Raw genomic sequence first — 23,004 nt, 5'->3', positions numbered from 1 at the left:
CCCCACTGGCAGTCTGTCCCCTGCTGCAGAACCCTGTCCCCTGCCCTTCTAGCATCCTGTCCCCTCTCCTTTGCCCCCAGCCGCAGAACTCTGTCCCCACTGGCACCCTGTCCCCTTCCAAAGCACCCACTAGCACCCTTCCCCATTACTATGTCCCCTGTTCCCACCAACACAGTTGGGGCCACATTAGTGAAGCTTGGGGGGGGGGGGGAGTTTTTTGCATCTCACTTGTCTGGCCCCAACTGAGTTTTCTTGGGTCAGTGACCCCTGACTCAAAACAGGTTCCCTGCCCTTCTCAGAAATAAAGACAATGCAGAAACTTTTTGTGTTTGACATAGTATTTTATTTAAAAATGAAGCCTGGCCAACAAACCCTCAATTGGGGCCAAGCCCCCATCTGGTCACAGCATCATAACACTCCTGCACTCCCCTTTCCCCCAGACCCTACATCTGAGCCTATTATACACTGGAACCCCCTGCCCTGAGCCCCTCATGTACCCCAACCCAAATTCCTGCACCCTCACATCCAGAAGTCTGTGACTTGCTTAGTACCCTAATCCTACATCTGACCCCAACACTGCCCGGCCTGGCACCCCCTCCCCAAGTCAGAGTCCCCTTATCCACCTTCTCCTGCATCCAGATTTCCTCCCAGAGCTTGCACTTCTCACCCCTTCCCACACCCAAATCCCTCATTCCCACCCCACAGCCTACATATCCTGTCTCAACCCAGCGAGGTTACAGCTAGACTGCAGGAGTTGTTCAGGATTCCGGAGATATCCCAGGTCTTCTGCATCCAGGGATGCATTTGTTCTTCCACTTCTTTTAGTGGAAGAGCAAACATGATCTTTCGGTCATCCCTATTTTCCTCTTTGAATGAGGAATAAGGGGGCTTCCAAAAGAAGGGTTTTTTCTGACATTTGGTCCAGTCTAGACAGGCCAAATGTTGGAAAAACATCTTCCTACAGAAGAATTGGGGGAAAAAAGCAGCAGTATAAGAGTTGGGGATAGCAAGTGATGGAGAGGAGGAGAATAGAGAGGGCGGGGCTTCAAGGAAAGAGTGTGGTGGTAGATCTTGTTCTGTCATTTAAAAAGTGATCTTGGGTGTAAAAAGGTTGGAGACCACTGTTTTAGAGTAACTTCTCTCTGTTAAAAGAAAGTTCCGTTTCAACTTACTTCTGGTTCAATGGTATTGAATTTAATAATAATGGAATAATTTAAGTTTATACTAGCCCTCTATCCACAGGAGGTCAGTATTGTCTAGCAGCTTTACCAAAACTTCACGCTTATTGTGCTCTTACAAGACATTTAGGGGTAAATTAGAGCTAAACAGCACAGAACACTGAAAAGCTGGACTGATAGCTGTAAACAAACCACAGAAAACTTGGCCAGCCCATGATACATGGACATCCGGCTAACTAAAATCATGCTGCATCAGAGTGTGCCAGACTAGAGAGATTCAACTAGTAATTCATATGCCTTTTTTTACTACTTGTGCTAACCAGAGATAAATACTGTATGCATTGAATGTTTGTTTTTGTTTTTTACCAATAAAGGAGTAAATTCCTAATAGCTCTATTGTCAATTGCTTACTTAAACTAGTATTTATGGAATTAAAATGCGTTAAAGCTTTTGTGATTTCATTCACATTGAACTACCATTAACTTGCAGACTTGACACTGTGTTTATTATGACTTGAAATACATTCCCACTATGTTCTTTTTTATTTTAAATGGATAGTCCTGGTTATTTATTTTGACCATCTCGAAAGTGAGGGGAAAAAGCTGACTGACTTTTTTTTTTTCTTGTCAGGATTTGGCAGGAGGTGAATTGTATACTGAACCACCTGTTCTCTTGCATCCAGTTATTTATGCTACTTCTGTAGTTCTGCTAATGTGCCTCTTGATGATCATAGTCAGCTATATATATCACCATAGGTAAGAAATAAAAATAATGATTTATGTAGATCTCAAGTTACATTTACATTTAGTCTTACTAGATGAAACCAAACACACATCAATATAAATAGGCTTGGAAGGATTCTGTTTTTTTTCAGTGAATGTCAGTTTTATCGTACACATATAAATGAACAGATATTTCCATTGATAACGTTTACAGCAAGGCAAAGTAAGAAAACTACTGCTTACGTTCAGAATTTGATTTAAGACTCTCTTTAAATACTTTGTATAAATGTGAATGTGCAAATTGAAGAAAATGGAAAAAATCCTTAAAAATAAAAATCAGTATTAAAACAATTAAATTTTGTGAAGCTTAGAAGTGCATTATTGTTAAGAATTACTAACCCAAGTGCACATGATAGAGTCCTATCAAAATCTAAGTTTTAAAAGGCCAACTTCAGACTTGTACACAGGTCAGAATATTTGCCCCTGTTGAGAAAAGTTACCTTAAGTGCCTTTCATCTGTACCTTATCACAAATAGTGTTTTATATATTAAAGCCCAAATCTTCAGTCAAACCTTTTGACTGGCACACTTTGAACCACAAACTTGTATCCATATATGTTGCTCCTGAAAACAAAATGTTGGTGCAAATTTAATACCAGTGATTAAATGGAAATGGATTTGACAGCTAAGCCATGTATACCTACATTTCTTTCCTCTTTGTGAATGAAGTAAGAAACTGCTCTTTAGAATTCAGACCAAGTTTTTAAAGGCATTTAAGTGTTGCAGTGCTGAGCACAGCAATGCCTAAGTGTCATGTTCAAAAAGGATTAGGTATTTAAGAGCCAAAACACTGTTCCTGAAAGATAAGCATGCAGCTATATGTGATATAAACTAACATATTTTTTTTTAACAGTGTGATCAGGATCAGTGTTAAAAGCTGGCACATGTTAGTTAACTTGAGCTTCCATATATTCCTGACATGTGTGATGTTTATTGGAGGTATAACTCAGACCAAAAGCACCAGTGTCTGCCAAGCAGTAAGTAAACACACAAGCAAGATTAGAAATGTAAAAAATTGTAATAAAATGTAAACAATGACTCAAAGCTAATTTGAAAATAATGAATTTCGATCATGTTTAAACAAATATTCTCTCAACTTTTCTGCCCTGATTTCTGCTGAGATAGCTACGGTAAAGCCAAAATTTACTTAGTAACAGTATATGGAAATTATTTAAATTTTGTGTTATATATACAAAACATGGATTTTTAGACTCATACCTGATTCCATTTGAAGAAAGGTGTTACCGGCTTCATCACTCCTCTACATGATTTTCAGAACAGCAGTAAATCTTGTCTTTGGATTGAGGTTTCATATGTCTTTGTCCACTGATGAGGGAAAGAACTCAAGCTCAACTGAAAACTAGAAGATTGTCTAATAGGACTATCTAATATGGAAAGAGAAAACATTTAAGTTTTTGGAGGTAGTCTCTCAAATTCCTTTATATAGTGGTTTTACTACTAAAGACTCAATTCTAAAATTGGTTAAAGAACTATATATTGTTTTTATGACACATGAAAAAAGTCATAAAATATTTACTTTTTCTTACTAAATGATCAGGTTCCATCCAGCCCTACAGTTCTAATATTCTACTTAGAATGAGAAAGTAAGTTCTCATTCCTCCCATTTTGGATTTTTTCTACTCCAAAGACCAGTGGCTTTTATAAATAAAAGCTACCAGTTTCATCTGTTCTGTAACTTTTTTTTACAATTTGCGAGTGTTCATTTTTTATATGGTTGAGTGCTTGTTGTTCTACTGAGATTGACGTTTGAGCTCACAAGGTCATATCTAAGCCATTTTCAGGGTTTCTGCTGTATTAACGGGAGCCATCTTAGGTCAGTATCAATAAAGTGTCTTGAATTTTTATCATTTGTTCCTTAGATCCATTTTAAAACTAACTCTGAATACAAAGTGAATACCTCCTGGCAACTCTGGGAATGGTTAAAGAAATTGCTTACTTTTCACAAAACATTGATATTTATTTTTCCTATATATTTTCATTTCCTATATATAAGGTTGACAATTGGAAAGGGTAGCATAGGTTCAAACTTTCACTGCTAGTGCCTTGTTGCACACTCTCTCTCTCTTTGGCAGGAGTGAGCCTCTAAAAGCAAGGACCTACTGAAGCTTTTCCACACTCTGCCTCTCTCATCCTGGGGCTTTTCCCTTCTTGCATAGTCTTTTCCTATGGTGAGGGAAAGGCTCCAGCAGTAGTGAGGCAGTGTGATACCACATTGTTATATTTAAAAAAAAAATCAGTGTAGGAGAAGGCATACCTCGTGCAAGTAGAGAGCCACATAGAGTGTATACATGGTTTACAACTCATGTACCTACCCACGCCCATTATGTGTGTCTTTACTAAGCTGTGGCTCAGTGTCTGCACTGGTATTTATACCTGTTCGAAGGGAACTACACATGTATGTATACTACATGCTGCCCAAAAAAGGGTGCTGTGTAGCTGCATTTACACACTCCGTTCCAGTCCTCCAGGAAACGATGCATGTGAAGTTTCCACCTTTTTTTGTTGTTGTCACCAAAGTAATTTGTGAACTCTGCTCCCCTTCAGCCTGTTCATTTAAACAAAAGCGTGAAATTCAAAGTTCCAGTGAGCACAGTCAGCTTTTTCTCTCCTACCACCCAACAAAATTAAAACTACTTGTTCTCCTAATAATAATTCATACTCTTTGCATGACTCTGTTATTCAGTTAAGACCATTAAATTTGTATCTAAATATATTTACGGTGACTCCTGGTTGCATTACATTAAAGTTAATGGGTCATCTTGCTAGCCAGTCATTTTTGGCCCACTGTATGCAACGTGTAAAAGATAGTTACCATGAACACCTTACGTTTGCTATTCCATCAATTTTTGGTGTATAAATGTATAGCTGTATAGCTATAAATGTATAGCTATAAATGTACATTGAACTTTTAAGAAACGTGTGTTGCATAAGGTATAAATACATTTGATTTTCAACATCTGTAAGTGTATCTCTTTGATTTACCATTTTTAAATGCCTAATCCATGCATGTAAGAAACAGTCATTTTAGGTGGTTTGTCATTTAAAACTGAGCCATAATAAAATAAAATAAAAATATTCTGTAGATGAACATTGAAGTACGTTAGGTGCTATATAACCAATTACAAAAAGTTTTTGTCTGAAGCTTGTTTGTTTAACATTTATTCTCAAGGTTGGGATAATTCTGCATTATTCTACTCTCGCCACAGTACTGTGGCTAGGAGTGACATCTCGTAATATCTACAAGCAAGTTACTAAAAAAGCGAAGAGGTGTCAAGATCCTGATGAGCCACCTCCTCCACCTAGGCCAATGCTCAGGTGAGACCACTATTTTGTTTAATCTCTGCTTTATTGTACGTCTTTCTGTTAGAATTTCTGAAGCAGACTGAATATAATTTTGGTTGCTTTAAATGCAAGAGGAAATATTATCTTTGAAAACTTCCAGTACCACCGTGCTATAATATTTGGCACACTCAACAATATCTTTGTTGCAAGGCTGTTTCCAAAATATTAATATAGATCGCAAAACAATCATGAAGTTGAGAAAGAGGATCATTCTTTTTGGAGGAGCTAGTATTTCTGTTTTACAGATTAAGAAACTAAGGCATGGAGTGATGAAATTATTTACCCAAGATCCTACATAACAGCAGCAAAGTTTGGATTGGGACTTTGGGGTGGAATTACCATAAATGCTCAGCTTTGACCTCACACTGTTCCTATTTAATTTGAAAGTCTCACCTTGCATCTCCTGATTCTTAAACCTGTGTTTTAAACCATAAACTTTAATAAAAAAAAGTCAAGAAAAAACTTTTGTGAATTCTCTGTGATGTGAGAACAAAATGTTAAGATATGCTACTCACAGGAAAATTAGAGGAATGCATTTCAGTTAAGATTATCAGCTAAAATTACTGGAAAATGTTAGTAAATTTGAGTCTTGTTTTCTTGAAAATATTTTCATGTAGCATTAACAGATTTTTATTTCACTGCTATGCTGCTATACTGACCAAACTCGTATCAATATTAATTAAACGTTGCTAACCCAGAGTTCTCCACAGGGTGGCAGAAGTTGATTAGCTTTGTTTCCATTTAAAGCCAGATAAAGCACTTATTTCACAAATTTGTTTGATAAGCTTATATCAAAGTAGTTTTCATATTGAGGTCACTGGACAAAATCAGATTATATTATGTTTAACAGTTGAGGACATAAAATACCTCATTTATACATTTAGTCAGAGAAAGTAGCAGGTAATTACTAGATAACTGTCAGAGTTGGCAAGTATTTGGTTTGCTTTCCTTTGATCACTTTTAAGCAAACTGCTCTCTGAGCTTATCCTTTTCTGAAGAACAAGACTTTGCCAAAATTGCAAATGCTTGAAAATTCATACACAATAATCCCTTTCCTTCTCAGATATGGTTGATCTACCAGTAACAAACTGAACATGGCACCATAAAAGCAAAAGGTTGAAAGATTAGCAATTTTTCCCAGATGTTAGCTTCCTGCTTTGGCTCTCTCCTCTCTTCTTTGCTGCTGGCTTCTGTGACAAATCCCTGAAGTGACTTACCTTTGTCTCTTTCTAGTCTGAGGGAGAAATCATTGATTGTTAGCAGATGAAGACAAGAACAAAACCTAAGTTTTCACCAAAACCCCAATATGCCAGCAAGCTACCCGTGACTGACTTTTCTCAGCAAAACACCATCTAAAGTCCCCAAAATCCTGGGAACATATCTGATTTTCCGGTGTATGATACTTGGGTATTGGCCTTTTCTTAAGGGCCTTTTTGCTCACAGCATCTAAATAGTCTTTTTAAGCCGTTGGGAGAATCATTAATAACTTTGCCTTACTTTTAGATTCTACCTTATTGGTGGTGGAATCCCTATCATAGTTTGTGGAATAACAGCAGCAGCTAATATTAGGAACTATGGCAGCAGGCCTACTACACCATTGTGAGTATTGGATTTTTGATTGTAATAAATTGTTACATGATTTTTGGTTGGTATTTGAGCAAACAAAATTCAGGTTTGGATTCTTTTGGGAAACATGCTATATAGTTAAGACTTATTTCCACTGTTCAAAATGATACTTAGATGCCTTTTCAGAAGTCATAATTTATCTTGATGTGCTGTCTTTTTTCTTTTTCCCCCCCAGTTGCTGGATGACATGGGAACCTAGCTTAGGGGCCTTTTATGGACCAGCTAGCTTCATAATTTTCATAAACTGCATGTATTTTCTCAGTATCTTTATACAATTGAAACGACACCCTGAACGAAAATTTGAACTTAAAGAGCAAGCTGAGGAACAGCAGCGTTTAGCAACCAATGAACATGGAGAGCTGAATCATCAGGATTCAGTGTCAGTATCACTCGTTTCCACATCAGCTTTGGAGAATGAGCACAGTTTTCAAGCTCAGCTTCTGGGAGCAAGCCTCACTTTGTTTTTGTATGTTACTTTGTGGATTTTTGGGGCCTTGGCAGTTTCTCTGTATTATCCTATGGATTTGATTCTTAGTTGTTTTTTTGGAGCAACATGTTTAAGCCTTAGTGCCTTTCTTATGATGCATCATTGTGTTAATAGGGAAGATGTCAGGCATGCTTGGATAACAGCTTGTTGTCCTGGAAGGAGCACATACTCAGTTCAAGTTAATGTTCAGCCCTCCAATTCCAGTGGGACTAATGGAGAGACTCCTAAGTGTACCAACAGTAGTGCAGAATCTTCGTGCACTAATAAAAGTGCATCAAGCCTAAAAAATTCTTCCCAAAGTTGTAAACTAACCAACATACAGGCTGCAGCAGCCCAATGCCATCCTACTTCTTTACCACTGAACACAGGACCTCAGCTTGATAATAGTCTAACTGAGCATTCAGTGGACAATGACATCAAAATGCACGTGGCTCCATTAGAGATACAGTTTCGGACAAACGGACACCAAAGCCGGCCTCATAAAAACAGAAGTAAGGGGCATCGTGCAAGCAGGCTTACAGTGTTAAGAGAATATGCATATGATGTCCCCACCAGTGTGGAAGGAAGTGTGCAAAATGGCTTATCTAAAAGTCGACAAAGCAACAGTGAAGGATATTCAAGAAGCCGAAGAGCTTATTTAGCATACAGAGAACGCCAGTATAGCCAGTCTCAACAAGATAGCAGTGATGCTTGTAGTACGCTTCCAAAAAGCAATAAAAATACTGAAAAATCCATTGCTGCAAACAACAAAAAGGAAGTTTTGAAGAAACCAATAGTAGTTGAACTTGAAAGTCAGCAAAAATCATATGGCTTAAATTTGGCCATTCAGAATGGACAACTTAAAGGCAGTGGACAGGATGGGCCCTTGATTACTGCAGACAGCACTGGAAATATTAGGACTGGGTTATGGAAACATGAAACTACTGTGTAAAATATGGTACTTCATCATGGGAGAAACTCATCTGAACTGTGATTCTCACATTCCCTTAAGCTATTAACACTTTTTAAAACAGTTTACAAACAATTGGTACGTCATACATGACAAGAGACTCTGCAGTGAAAAATGTTTTATACATTTTGGGAGTATTCTTAGTGGTTTTTTACAAAGAAACTTTTCTCTTCTGTTTATTTTTTAAGCATCAGGTCCAATTTTGAGATGCAGACCATAACTTTTCAAAATATTTACAGATAGTCCCCCAGATGTGTCCACAATGCATTTCAAGTGTGTATTAAAATGCATATTAAAGAATATTTTCCCAGTAAGGAATATGTAATTTGCAGGTTTATTTGTCAAGATTACTAGATGTTGTATATCTTTTTTGGATTTACTACTTAATTGCAATATCTGGGAATTTTATGACAGCTTTCAGTTAAAAAAAAATTGAATGTACTGATATTTTACATGTAATTCAGCTAGTTACATTAATCCTGAAGTTTGAATGAAACAGAAAAACATTTTTAAAAATAAAGTTTGTGACTAAAAGGTTGGTAACTTCAACATTCCAACCTCACTTTTGTAAGTGATACATAAATTAGTCATGTTTTCATGTAGTAAAAGTGAATTATGTAGTAAATGCATAATTGTTTTATTAACGTTTCTAGCCTGCTGACATCTATACATAGCACAGTCCATCATTGGCCTTACATCTCCTTAAGCTATTATGTTATATAAATTACAATAATGGTAGATATTATCATTTGTATAATCTGAACCAGAAGTACTTAAGATTGAGACTTAATTTCAGAAGAGCTCAGCATCTCCTGTTGAAAACACCTTCTATTGTCATCTTGTGAAACAGTGATAGCAATATTTTACTGAAAAGTTACCACTTAGATTCTCCAATTTTGATTTTTATACCAGTGAAAGAGAAAATTAGGGCCTTTTAATTCACCTGTCTATCAAATGTCCATCAAACCAAAATGAAACTGCATTTCACTTGATGTCACCGAACTCTCCAACCAACAGTTTCCTTTCAGAGCATTTTAATTTAATATTAAACAGGAGCTGTGTAAGAAAATAGTTGCTTCCACCTTATTTGACATTTACTAACTTAGGGTATGTCTACACTACAAAGTTAGTTCGAACTAACGGACGTTAGTTCGAACTAACTTTAATAGGCGCTACACTAGCGCTCCGCTAGTTCGAATTTAAATCGAACTAGCGGAGCGCTTAGTTTGAACTAGGTAAACCTCATTCTACGAGGACTAAGCCTAGTTCGAACTTACTAGTTCGAATTAAGGGGTGTGTAGCCCCTTAATTCGAACTAGTGGGAGGCTAGCCCTCCCCAGGTTTCCCTGGTGGCCACTCTGGCCAACACCAGGGAAACTCTATGCCCCCCTCCCGGCCCCGGACTCCTTAAAGGGGCACGGGCTGGCTACGGTGCCCGTGCCAGGTGCAAGCCTGCCAGCACCCAGCCAGCAGACCCTGCACCTGGCACGGCACAGAGCCACCCACCCGATGCCCCCCAGCCCTCCCCCTCTTCCCGGGACCAGGCTGGCGGCTCCCGGGAGCTTGCCCTGGACCGCAAGAGGTGGGCACCTTCCTGGGCTAGTGCGGACATTGTGGACCTCGTCCACGATCTCCGCACTAGGCCCAGGAAAGTGGCCGTCTAGGGCAGGAGAGCTGCCAGCCTGGCCACCCAGGAGCAGATTGGCATGAAAATCAAGGGGGTCCACTGAGACCCCCGACCCTGAGCCCTGAGCTTACAATGGCCATCCTGGGTCAGACCAAAGGTCCATCTAGCCCAGTAGCCTGTCTGCCGACAGCGGCCAACCCTAGGGACCCTGGAGGGGATGGACCGAAGACAGTGACCAAGCCATTTGTCTCGTGCCATCCCTCTCCAGCCTTCCAGAAACTTTGGGCAGGGACACCACTCCTACCCCCTGGCTAAGACCACTCCATGGACCCAACCTCCATGACTTTATCTCACTTCTCTTTAAACTCTGTTCTAGTGCTAGCCTTCACAGCCTCCTGCAGCAAGGAGTTCCGCAGGTTAACTATTTGCTTTCTGAAGAACAACAACTTTCTCTTACTAGTTTGAAGCCTGCTACCCATTCCTTTCCTTTGGTGTCCTCTAGTCCTTCTTTATGGGAACTCAGGAAGAACTTTTCTGAATGCACCCTCTCCACCCAACTCCTGCTTTTAGAGACCTCTATCCTGTCCCCCCTCCGTCTCCTCTTCTCTAAGCTGAACAGTCCCAGTCTCTGTAGCCTTTCTTCATCTGGGACCTGTTGCCAACCCCTGATCATGTTAGTTGCCCTCCCTTCTCCCAGCCTTTCTCTTCCCCTCTCCCACCTCCTTTTCCCAGTCTCCCCCAGTTTTTTTCAATAAAGACAGAGTCAATGTTGGAAGAAACGTTATCTTTATTTTGTACATCAATAAGAAGGGGGGCTAGGGAAGGGTAAGTGGAAGGAGGTGAGGGAGGAATGGGGTACGAGCCCCCGATGGGGAGGACTGGGCTGGCTCTGCGGGCTTCTGGGGGTGGAAGCTCTCCTGCAGCCCCCCAATTGCCCTCTCTCCCCAGATGGCAGCCTGCGGCAAGTGCAGCCGGGCTGATGGCCGAGTGGTGTGATGTGCCCAGTGTGGGTACTCCGGGCACTCCAAGCCAGAACTTCTTTGCAAGCGGGGCACCCCTTAGAACTGTGTGTCCGGGGTGGGGGTCGGGACCCTTTAAGCGCAGCCCTCGGCTAGCCTGAGACAGCATCTCCATGCTCTAAGTCCTCCTTTTATGCCCTGCCGGCACTGCTTCCGGCCATCCTTAAGCCCTGTTCAGAGTCCACTCAATGTGGACTTGCTAGTTCGAATTAGCAAAACGCTAATTCCAACTAGTTTTTAGTTCTAGACGCGTTAGTTCGAATTAGCTTAGTTCGAATTAACTAATTCGAACTAAGTTAGTTCGAACTAGCGCTGTAGTGTTGACGTACCCTAACATGAAAGTTAGTGTCATGGCTCCTTCCCCATGCTGGCATGATAAATGCAGAAGTGGGGCCATCAAGTGTACCCCAAAGCCTTATCTACCAGGCTTTGGTATAAAACTTCCCCCAATATCTTAAAACCCTAGATTTTGGGAATAGAACTTCTTCTACCACCACCCAAATATTAATAAAGAAATGAGGGGAAGATCATTTGGGAAATCTTACCCCTAAAATAAGAACCAGGACCCACCATTAATCAGTCCCACGTTAATAAAAAGAAAAGAGAAAGTACTTTTATTATCACAACAATATTCCTGTTGCAAGCATAATGATTTGATGGAAAAGTAACAAAATATTTTCATGGAGCAATTACACCATGGGCTAGAACTTAGTTGAAAAGAAAAGCCAAACATCTTTTAAACAGTGCACAGACATCAGATCCTATACCCAAAACATAAAACACTAAAACCTAAGGAATTTATCTAAACTTTACCCTACTTACAGAAAGTGAAGAATTGTGTTCTTGTAGAGAAAGACATGTTTGTGTGTCTCTGTAGCTGCAGAGGAACTCACACAGAGACAAAAGAGGGGAAAAAAACAAATTCCTTTGTCCCAGTTTGAAAGTCCTAACTACATTCCTATTGGCCACTCCACCTGGCTAGGTGTAGTTAGCCCCTTAGTCCCCAGGCTTCTGGCTAACCCTCATAATCATGACAGTTAGTAAAGCAGGAAGTGCCCTTTATAGTGTCCTCAGACTGACAGGAGCTAAGAACAAATCCGGGAGAAATGACAGGTGAGTGAAAATGCCATTTTTAATTCAATTATACTTACTTGGGCAGCAATTTCAAAACTGAGTCTGCAAAATGATGTATAGTTAGTTTTAAAAAGTTCAGTTGCATATTTTTATGAACATGGTGCAAGGATGAATATGGAATATTAAAGAAAGGCCAAATAGTGTTTATAGGTATTTTAATTTATTGTACTTCACTTTGTTTATATTGATTGTCTCAATAATCATTTTACGTTTTGGTAATTTGTGGAGATTAGGAGACAGTATATTTCAGTCTTTGAAGTTTTTTGTTTTGCTGTTTTGAGGATTTTGTAACTGTGTATGTGAGGTGTCATTTGTGTTTTATTATGTGTTGGTTGATGTATCTAAAGTTATTTGTATTCATATACTAGCAGATTTTTTTGTTGTAATGTACTAGCATATATTTGGGGAAGGTACTCACCTCTTGAACACCTGATGCTGCTAGTGCAGGCCTCTTCCTGCTCTTGGAAGCCCTTGAACATTGTCAGCCTTGTTTGGCAGGTGGGCTTCACCCTAGCCAAGTCACAAAGTCCAAGCAAATCCCTTCCGAAGTAGTAGAGAGTGCAATAAATTAAGTCTTTCTTCCCTTCACTGAGGTTTCAAGTCAAGCATGTCCCTATTTACATCACTTCACCAGTGACCAGTGGGAGATCCTCGACCCACCTACTACTCCACATGCCAATCCAGAAACCTTCTGAATAGCAGCTACTCACTGTAATTTGTTCCCTCCTACCAAGGCAGGGGTTAGGATAAAATCCTGCTTTTCAAACAAGCAGGCACCAGCAGTCTAGCTGGGAGTTAGGAAAGGACATACAGCACAAACTCAGTCTCCACCCCTTCCCTACCTTACCCCAGAACACACAGCACAAACTACCCCCTGCCTCCACCTCACCCCAGTGCCAGCAACCCTTTTTTCCCCAAATACCCCATGCAGTCAGCTTCTCTAATCCCTTCACCCACTTTCCAGCCCAAGAGGATTGAGATTGCTGGGTTTCTGCTTCTACCTCCTTTCCTGTCACAGACTAGACTCCAAACCTCCCTCCCCTCCAATTCTTCTCAACCAATTACGCACTCCCTCCTCCCCCCCGAACTTCCCTACCTTACAATTCTCCCCCCAGCCACTTTATTCCGGCCTTCTCTCCACCTTATCTCTCTTCCCTACCTACTCTCGGAGCTCTTCCATCTGAAGCAGGCAGCTCCATTTGAAGCTGCACAGATGGCCCCACCCCCAGCCAGTCGTCTTGAGTTCCCTGCCTCTGTGAGAGATCTGAGCTTCTGAGCGGAGCTCAGTAAATAGCTATGCAGTCACATAGCTGTCCAGTTTACAGAGAACTTGGGTGCTCATACCCAGCTTCCTCTCCTCTCTATATCTATTGTACCTGAACGTACACTCTGAATTACTTTGCATTTCCTCCCTCTCACAACACCATACTTTAGGGTCATGTATCCAGTTGGCCCCCTTCAAACCTGACTGTCTTATTTCACTCTCCACTCCCTCAAAGTCTTTTGTATCAGACACATCCAAGAGGGGTTGGGGAACTGGTGTTTAGACTTCTTCCAAATTCTAGGGTCTGTGTTCTTAGGTAGAGTCTCAGTTGCACGTAAGCAAACTGTTCTTAGTTATATGTTTATCCTGCAAGGGTGTCCTATCCCTGCTTTGAGGTATTGTTGCCTAGGTTCCAACGAGCAACATGGTAACAATCCACTATGGAAAGAGGTATGTATATGTGTGCGTGTGCACATGCAAAATATCTCCCCCTTTATGTGAGGAAGCAGGGGGTTTGGGTGAGCAAGGGAATTGAGGGGTGGCTAGTACATACCAAATCAACCAACTAGTTCTTCCAGGAGCTCAGAAAAATTTGGCAGATGAATTTAGAAGGTAGTGCTCTGTCACCCATTAGTGACTGACTTCTGTGATCTTCTAAATCAAGTATTCTGGAAATGGGGAGAGGGAGTGAAGAGTCACCTTTAGAGACCTATTTGCTACTAATGTGAACAATTAATCCAATATTTTGTTTCCAAGTAGAACTGAGGCCAAGTTCTCTATCATATGTACATCTGATTCAAAGTGAAAATATGCTGTTACATGCTTCCCTGCCTGTTTGGTTTGGCTAACTGCCAAAATCTTTGGGAATATATGTAAAGATCAGGCAAAACCTAGGTAGTAACTCCAGTCTTGACTGAATCTAATGTGTATGTTTAATATATTTGTTTGGTTCATAGAAGCTGTTTGGTGACAGTTGAAGTTTTAATTCAGTACTGAAAAGTCTTTGGCAAAACTGATATGTAAAGCTAAATGGAAGTGCTTTTTGCTATAGGCCATTCAAAGGCACATTCAATCTTTGGAGTCTTCTATCTTACTTATCTTAAATTCTAAAGTACTTGGGACTCTGTTAGCTCCATTAGGCCACTTATTTGGCCACTCTCTGCATATCACCTGCAAGTCAGGAGCCTTCTACACATGCACATGCCCAGACACAATACAAGCAGAGAGAGGGTAAGTTTAGAAGATAGGATACACAAAGAACAAGTTAAAAATCACTTAGGAAAGTTAGATGTCAGCAAGTCACCAGGTCCTGATGAAATGCATCCTAGGATACTCAAGGAGCTGATAGAGGAGGTATCTGAGCCTTTAGCTATGATCTTTGAAAAAGCATAGAAGACAGGGGAGATTCCAGAAGACTGGAAAAGGGCAAATATTGTGCCCATCTATAAAAAGGGGAATAAGAACAACCCAGGAAACTACAGACCGGTCAGTTTAACGTCTGTCCCAGGGAAGATAATGGAGCAGGTAATTAAGGAAATCCTATGCAAACACTTGGAAGGTAATAAAGTGATAGGGAATAGCCAGCATGGGTTTGTGAAGAATAAGTCATGCCAAACTAATCTGATAGCTTTCTTTGATAGGATAACGAGCCTTGTGGATAAGGGAGTAGGGATGGATGTCATATACCTAGACTTTAGTAAGGCATTTGATAAGGTCTCGCATGATATTCTTATTGATAAACTAGGCAAATATAACTTAGATAGGGCCACGATAAGGTGGGTGCATAATTGGCTGGATAACCGTAGTCAGAGAGTTGTTGTTAACGGTGCTAAATCCTGCTGGAAAGGGATAACAAGTGGAGTTCCTCAAGGGTCTGTTTTGGGACCCGTACTGTTCAATATCTTCATCAATGATGTAGATATTGGGATAGAGAGTACGCTTATTAAGTTTGCAGATGATACCAAACTGGGTGGGGTTGCAACTTCTTTGGAGGATAGGGACATAATTCAAAATGACCTTAGCAAGTTAGAGAAATGGTCAGAGGTAAACAGGATGAAGTTTAATAAAGAGAAATGCAAAGTGTTCCACTTAGGAAGGAACAATCAGTTCCATACATACAAGATGGGAAGCGACTGTCTAGGAAGGAGCATGGCGGAAAGGGATCTAGGGGTCATAGTGGACCACAAGTTGAATATGAGTCAACAGTGTGATGCTGTTGCAAAAAAAGCAAATATGATTCTAGGTTGTATCAACAGGTGTGTTGTAAGCAAAACTCGTGAAGTCTTTCTGCCGCTCTACTCTGCACTAGTTAGGCTCAGCTGGAGTACTGTGTCCAGTTCTGGGCGCCACATTTCAAGAAAGATGTGGAGAAATTGGAAATGGTACAGAGAAGAGCGACAAGAATAATTAAAGGTCTAGAGAACATGACCTATGAAGCCAGGCTTCATGAACTGGGCTTGTTTAGTTTGGAAAAAAGAAGATTAAGGGGGGACATGATAGCGGTTTTCAAATATCTAAAAGGGTGTCACAAGGAGGAAGGAGAAAATTTGTTCCTCTTGGTTACTGAGGACAGGACAAGGAGTAATGGGCTTAAAGTGCAGCAAGGGAGGTTTAGATTGGACATTAGGAAAAAATTCCTAACTGTCAGGGTGGTCAACTATTGGAATAAATTGCCAAGGGAGGTGGTGGAATCTCCCTCTCTGGAGATATTTAAGAACAGGTTAGATAGACATCTGTCAGGGATGGTGTAGACAGAGCTTGGTCCTGCCTTGAGAGCGGGGGGCTGGACTAGATGACCTCTCGAGGTCCCTTCCAGTCCTATGATTCTATGAATATCCAGTTTTCAATCTGAGTGACTTACATTTCTATTAATATCCTTTTTCTATCTGTTCTTTGAATCTGATGCGTCTGTTGTTAGTGGGCCATCCCTTGAACCTATGTATGTTATATCTCTCCAGTGACCACACTTTTAAATGGCTACAACTTCATCTTTCAGGCAGAGTGAAAAACAGGCTTTGAGACTGAACTTCCCATATGCAGTTTTACATAGTGAAGTTACCCTAGGCCACACATGAAATTTTGAACCAAAACTTGTTGTGGGTTGTCCCATTTAAATCTATTTATAGATTACCACTGTCTTTTCCCAAATACTATGAGGGTACATCTACACTTCAATGCTATTTTGGGATACCCAAGTATCTCGAAATAGCTATCTCACATCTTAACAGCAAGCAAGCCTGTTATTTCGGGCTTGCTAATCTGATGTCCCTGTAAACCTCATTCCACGAGAGGTAAGGGACGTTTTGTAATAGTGGGTTATTTCAAGATTTGGCACTGGGTAGACAGCTAAATTATGAAATAAGCTATTTCAAAATCAAAATAAGATACACAATTGTGTAGCTCAAATTGTGTATCTTATTTCAAGCTACGGTGCAGAATAGATGCATCCTGACTGTCCTATAGACACAAAAGGATAGAGTTTTGAGAATATTTTAACCTTTCTGAAAAAAGCTGGAGTTCTTCAAAATGCTTTATCCACATGGATCCTGCATCTCACGTTCCTTCCCAACTAATGGAGTCCTATATCTGGATGTCTGAAAACTATATGGCAAATTTGAATGGTCTGAGTCACACTGTCAGTAAGATCATGTCAGACCCCTCAACTCCTCTCCCTCCCCTTCCAAAAAAGTCTTAACTTTAACACTTCTAATCTAATGTATTTACTTGTAAATCAGAAAATTCATTTCTTTACTCAGTGATCTAATTGTGGGGACGATAATGCATTTTGCATGTATGATGATTCGAATCCCTCTTTGCAAGAAAAAACTCAGATTTGATTGGAGAGTTCCACTGTTTTGCTTCCACTGCCATGGGATTTTAACTAAATTAATTTAAAATAAGATTTGAGTTTCAAGCAGTCACTCACGCAAGGATGTTCTGAGTTAAAACTTGAAAAGCTGTATTTATCTCCTCATTAAACTGTGCTGCAGTACATATTAGTGTATCAAATGATCCTACAACCCTGGGTAGCAGCAATCAATACTATGTAGTTAGTTATACATAGATTATAGCCCAAAATACATCCTTCCAAGTGCATAGACAATTTTACTGATTTATATAAAAATTTGGACAACCGTTCCGATCAAATAAACAAATCCAAACTTTGACTTGTTTAGCGTTCTGAAAACATTTGGTGTTCCTTTTGGAGAGAAATAATTTTCATATTTCTCTATACTAAGATGATTGAAAAGCTTTTGGCAAAACTGCAATGTTTCATGAAAATGTAATTTTCACTTAAACTAGTTTGTCAGGAAGTCATTTCTCAGAAATATCCATCCCAGAATGACCAGGTTTTTAGAAATTTCACATAGGTGTAACACTCTGCATTATTTGCAGTATAGACTTGAATCTGGGTCTCCCAATGTACTAGTTTGTGCTTTAACTACTGGCCTATAGAGACTGCCTTGCTGTTCCTTTTATTGATGCTGTTTCGCTCTGTGTAAATAATTAAGTATTTACTGAGCCAGCAAGAAAGCTTACTGTGTCTAAAGCATTTAGGTCTTTCTCTTAGCTCTATCAGGGTGTACCTGACCATAATCACAGCATTCTATCCTCCCCATAGACGGTCTCTCCCTCTTTGCACACTCATCAGTGAAGCACTTTGTCAGGCGTCTACAAAATGTGTTTCCACCAGTGAGAGAGCCAGCTCCAGTTTGGGACTTAAATTTAGTGCTGACTGCAATAACAGGCAAACCATTCAAGCCCATTGGCCACTTGCTCATTGCTTCAGCGCTCAGTGAAGGGTTCCTTTCTCATGGCAATTACATCATGTAGAGTAGGCAAGCTAGGGCCTCTCATGAAGGACCCTCCTTACACTGTCTTTCATAAGAATAAAATCATCCGTGCATACCCAGAATTTCTCCCAAAAGCACTTCTCATTCCATTATAATAAACCAATTTATTTACCCATCTTCAATTACCTTTTACCTACAGTGCACAAAACCCTTCTGCAAGTCTCCAAGGCTCTTCATCTCAACCATGGAGAGGTGTCAGGGTCTACCAATTTCAAAACCAAGACTATCCAGATGGATCTCAGGATGTATACATTTTGTATACAGCATTTTCCAACAAGAGTGCCCAACTTCTGTACAGGCTCATTACACAAGAACGAAAGCAATATCCACGGCCAGGGCGTACCAATAGAGGAAATCTGTAGAGCCGCCACTGTGGGAGAAAAATCAAATAACTCCAATTGTGTCTAAAGGAGGGACTGTGCAGGATATCAAAACTCTCTAAAGAAAACTGCTGTAAGGGTTAAAAGTTTTCCAGGCCTCTCTCCCTGTAACAGAGAGAAATCAAATTAGCTCTAATCAAAGACCCTTACAAATGACTATCTCAAATTCATGGATACTCCTAGTCTGTCACAATTTGTCATGTAAACCCTTATCTTTGTCACAGTTTGCCTTGTAGACTCCTCCACTCAAGTTCTCATGTGGCTTTGTTCTGTAAAATTTACTTCTAGCACTCCTGGGGTGAACAGAAGTCTCAGAGTGCTTCTGCTGAGACTTTGATATGTTAAAGAAAAACAATCCACACCTGAGCTGTCTGAACATACTGTATAAAGATTCCCTGAATCTGTCTGTCAGGGCTGCTGCTTCACTCTTGGAAGTGACAGCCTGCATGCATGCATCATAAAGTTTTCTCTTCTAAGTTTCTTTCCTGCCTCACTGATTTGACCTCCGGCCTCGAACCCTTCTGGGGGCTCTGTACCCCAGGGGAGCGAGATTTCCCCCTCAATTTGGTGTCAGAAGTGGGATGGCTTGGAACTCCAGTTGGAAAGGCTGATGACGGGGAATGGGAACGGACTACAGCGCGCATCTGGAGGGTAAGGGATCCATTTAAAATCCCCCGGTCCGCCTCCCTGTTCTCGTCACCAGCTGGACCGGCTGGCGGTAAGAGTCATCTTTTACTTAAAATTTTTTTTGTTAAGAGGCTTGAGGGAAATTTAAAATGAAAACACTGGGTATAGCCAAATAGGGGTTGGATTTTGTTGTTGTTGTTGTTGCTGACTGATTGGTGGCGAGTCCAAGCGCATGGTTTTGAGTGAGTGAAGTCCGGAGGGGGACTGCAGCCGCACCAGTGTTGTCAGTGTCACTGCACAGCTGCTGAAAGCAAGGGCGGTTTCCCCCGGCACATAAGGAGTGTGAGTGAAGCTGACAGTTTGTGTGGACTCCCACACTATCCTTGGAGAGGGTAGTGTTGCTGGACGCCTGTGCTATCCTTGGAGAGGGTAGTACTGTTGGGCTCCTGTGCTGTCCTTGGACAAGACAGTGCTAACATGGATAAGATTGCTCCCTCAAGTCTGTCTCCTACTGAGAGAAAAGGTTTCTCACAGCCTGGGACTCCCTTGTCTCAGATGATCAGTCAGCTAGGTATTGCCTGCAGGTTTGAAACTAAGGAGACTTAAGGAATTATTGAGCATTTGGAATGGCTATACTCAGGGGAATTCCCAGAATACATGGCAACTAGAACTTTGACTTACAAAAGCTTGCTTATCTTAGAGTTTTCCTCGAGGAAAAACATCCTAACCAGATGGAATATTGGTGCCTCTGGGAGGATGTGGCAGTAAAAAAAAAATAATCAGAGCATTATGGCTAGCAAAAAAAGATTCTATTGAAAAGCTGCAGCAAGAATTGGCTACTCTAAAGAAACAGCTTGATTCCCCAGATGTGCCATCTGCACCCCCACCCGCTTTGGACCCTTGTCAGCTGAACATTCTTTCCTGTTATCTCCCTGTTCTCCTGTAAACCTTATGGGACGTGACTTGTTGTGTAAATTGGGTGCAAACCTTCTCTGTAGAGAGGAAGGGATATTTGTTGACCTTCCCCCCATCAGACCCCAAAATTGATGGCATTACTACTCTCAGAGGAATCTGATGAGACCTCAGGATATACACCCCTCCTGGACCTCTCAGATGTCCCAGAGACATTGTGGGCAGCCCATGTGAATGAAGTGGGGTTGCTAGCCTCTGCAACACCAGTGCAAATAACATACAGACACAACAAGCCTTTCCCAAGGGTAGCCCTGTATCTATTGGCTAGGGAGGCACAAGAGGGCATTAAGCCTGTAATCTCTCCCTCCTTAAACAAGGGATACTTGTTTATACAACTTCACCATGTAATACACCTATACTACCTGTGAAAAAGCAAATCTATAGATTTATAGAAGACCTAAGAGCCATTAATAAATTTGTAATCCCTAGATTTCCAGTAGTACCTAACCTGGTTTTCTGTAATAGATTTATGTTCTGCCTTCTTTTCTATTCCAGTGCATAAGAATTCCCAATTTCTCTTTGCCTTTTCCTTTCAGGGTCATCAATTAACCTGGACATGTTTTTGTAAAGTTATTGTAAAAGCCCTACTCTGTTTTCTCAGTTTTTAAAAAGCTGACCTTAACTCTCTCTCTCTTCCCTGCAGTTCAGTATGTTGATGATGTGTTAATTGCTAGTAAAACTGAGGAAAGATGTAAAACTGATACCTCATATGTGTTAGTGTCTTGCTAAAAAGAGTCACAAGGCTTCCAAAGCCAAATTGTAGTTTGTAAAACAAAGAGTTCAGTACTTAGAACATTTACTTTCAGGAGATGGCCGCCAGTTAACACCTGAGTGAATCTCACAAGCTTTTTCCATTCCTCACCCTTTCACCAAAGTCAGGTACACAAATTTCTGGGTACTGCAAAATATTGCAGACAATGGATTCCTAACTTTTCTGAACTCACCAAACCCCTTACTATTCTACTCTTAATCTTAGCTCCTGACCCAGTGACCTGGTCCCCAGAATGTGAATCTGCTTTTCTTTCCCTTAAAACTCTTCTGCACAGTGGGCTTACCTAAATATAGCAAGCCTTTTACTCTGTTTTGTCATGAACAGGATGGAATTGCAGCTGGAGTTCTCTGTCAACCCCTTGGACCCACACCTCGTCCAGTAGCTTATTTTTCTGCAACACTGGACTCAGTAGCCCGTGGGTTCCCACTTTGTCTAAGGGCAGTTGCAGCTACTGCTGAATTACTTGAAAAACCTGTCACATTAGGCCACAGCATTATCTTACAGGTCCCTAATGCTGTCTCTGCTCTCTTACAGCAACACTGCACCCAGCACCTATCTGTTCAAAGACAAACCCTGTATGAGAATGTTATCCTCTCTTCCCCAAATGTGGTAATTCAAAGATGTAATGTACTTAACCCAGCTACTTTTTCTCCTTTACCCTCTACTGGTAAAGCACATACCCATAACTGTGAAGTATTGCTTGAGCACTGTGTAAAGCCTCCCCAAGATTTGTCTGCTCAACTGCTGGAAAATGCAAATCTTGTATTGTATACTGATAGCTCATGTAAAAGAAATGCAGTTGGTAAAGTAGAGGCTGGATATGCAGTGGTCTCAGATAATGATGTTTTAGAGGCCTTTTCTCTTCCAGGAATCAAAATCAGCTCAGGCTGCTGAGCTTATCGCTTTAATTCGTGCTTGCCTTTTAGCTTCCGGACAGTCTGCTGCCATTTATACTGACTCAAAGTATGCTTTCTCTGTCTGTCATGTCACAGGACAAATTTGGAAACAACGAGGTTTCCTTACCTCTTCTGGCTCTGCTATCTCTCATGGTCCCCTTATCTCCCAACTCCTTGATGCTATTCAGCTACCCACATCCCTCTCTATTACCCATTGCCCGGCCCGCACAGGTGCCACTGATCCTGTTTCTCTGGGTAATGGGAGTGCTGATGCAACCGCCAGACATGCAGCAGAACATGGACCTCTGACTCCCTTTCAGATTCTGGTCTCTCTTTCCCTCCCTGTTTCTTTGCAGGACCTGATAGAACTACAGCAAGCTGCTCAACCTGCAGAGAAAAACCTTTGGGAGAAAGCAGGCTGCTCCTTATCCCCAGCTGGGATAATGGGTGCACCTGATGGCTGCCCAGTCGCCCCAAAAATCTCTCACACGGCAGCTTGCTCAGGTGTCTCATCAAATGACACACATGAGCAAAAGGGGGGTGGCCTCACAAATCCCAAAACAATGGTACGCCCTAGGCGTGCACCTAGAAGCTGTCAAGAATATCTAATTCATGTGTGATTTGTAAGCAGTTTAATGTTGCAGGAGGCCCACAGGCTAGCAGCCACACAGAAAGAAAAAAACCTAGACATAAAATGACGGTTAGAAGAGCTTGCATCTGCAGGTAAAGGAAGCCCTCCCAGTACCTACTGATGTACCGTGCCACAACATCCAACCAGGCGACTACGTGTTCGTGAAGGAACATCGCAGAAAGAATTCCCTGACAGCCCGGTGGGAAGGACCGTTCCAATTGCTGTTCATCACCCACACAGCAGTAAAGGTGAAGGAGGGCCCCTCGTGGATCCACGCAAGTCATGTACGCCGAACTGCAGATCCAACAGAGCTGATTGACCCCGTCACCCAGGACCCCTCCCTGGAGGAATCACCTGAGGACGAGGTTCAGCGGACCGAGGTGGCACTCTCAAACCAGACTGTTACCAAACCGGCCTCCACCAGGAGCTTCGAGGTACAACCTGA

The 23,004-nt window shown here is 41.3% G+C and overlaps 1 protein-coding gene across 5 annotated transcripts in view; it reads left to right on the top strand.

Annotated features, from left to right (window-relative positions):
- ADGRA3 (adhesion G protein-coupled receptor A3) overlaps positions 1 to 8,922 on the top strand; it is a 134,994-nt gene extending 126,072 nt beyond the window's left edge. For all 5 annotated transcript variants that reach the window (XM_075930639.2, XM_089777837.1, XM_014581111.3 and 2 more), the window contains 5 exons: positions 1,809 to 1,933; positions 2,813 to 2,936; positions 5,150 to 5,295; positions 6,826 to 6,921; positions 7,124 to 8,922. In XM_075930639.2, the coding sequence (XP_075786754.2) occupies positions 1,809 to 1,933; positions 2,813 to 2,936; positions 5,150 to 5,295; positions 6,826 to 6,921; positions 7,124 to 8,366 (1,734 nt within the window). In that variant the 3' untranslated portion in view covers positions 8,367 to 8,922. The remainder of the gene's footprint in view (positions 1 to 1,808; positions 1,934 to 2,812; positions 2,937 to 5,149; positions 5,296 to 6,825; positions 6,922 to 7,123) is intronic.
- Positions 8,923 to 23,004: the final 14,082 nt, after the last annotated feature.

Source organism: Pelodiscus sinensis, chromosome 4 (assembly GCF_052426305.1).
Source record: "Pelodiscus sinensis isolate ZL-2025 chromosome 4, ASM5242630v1, whole genome shotgun sequence".
Classification (NCBI taxonomy): domain Eukaryota; kingdom Metazoa; phylum Chordata; order Testudines; family Trionychidae; genus Pelodiscus; species Pelodiscus sinensis.
This window is presented reverse-complemented; position numbering and strand designations above follow the sequence as displayed.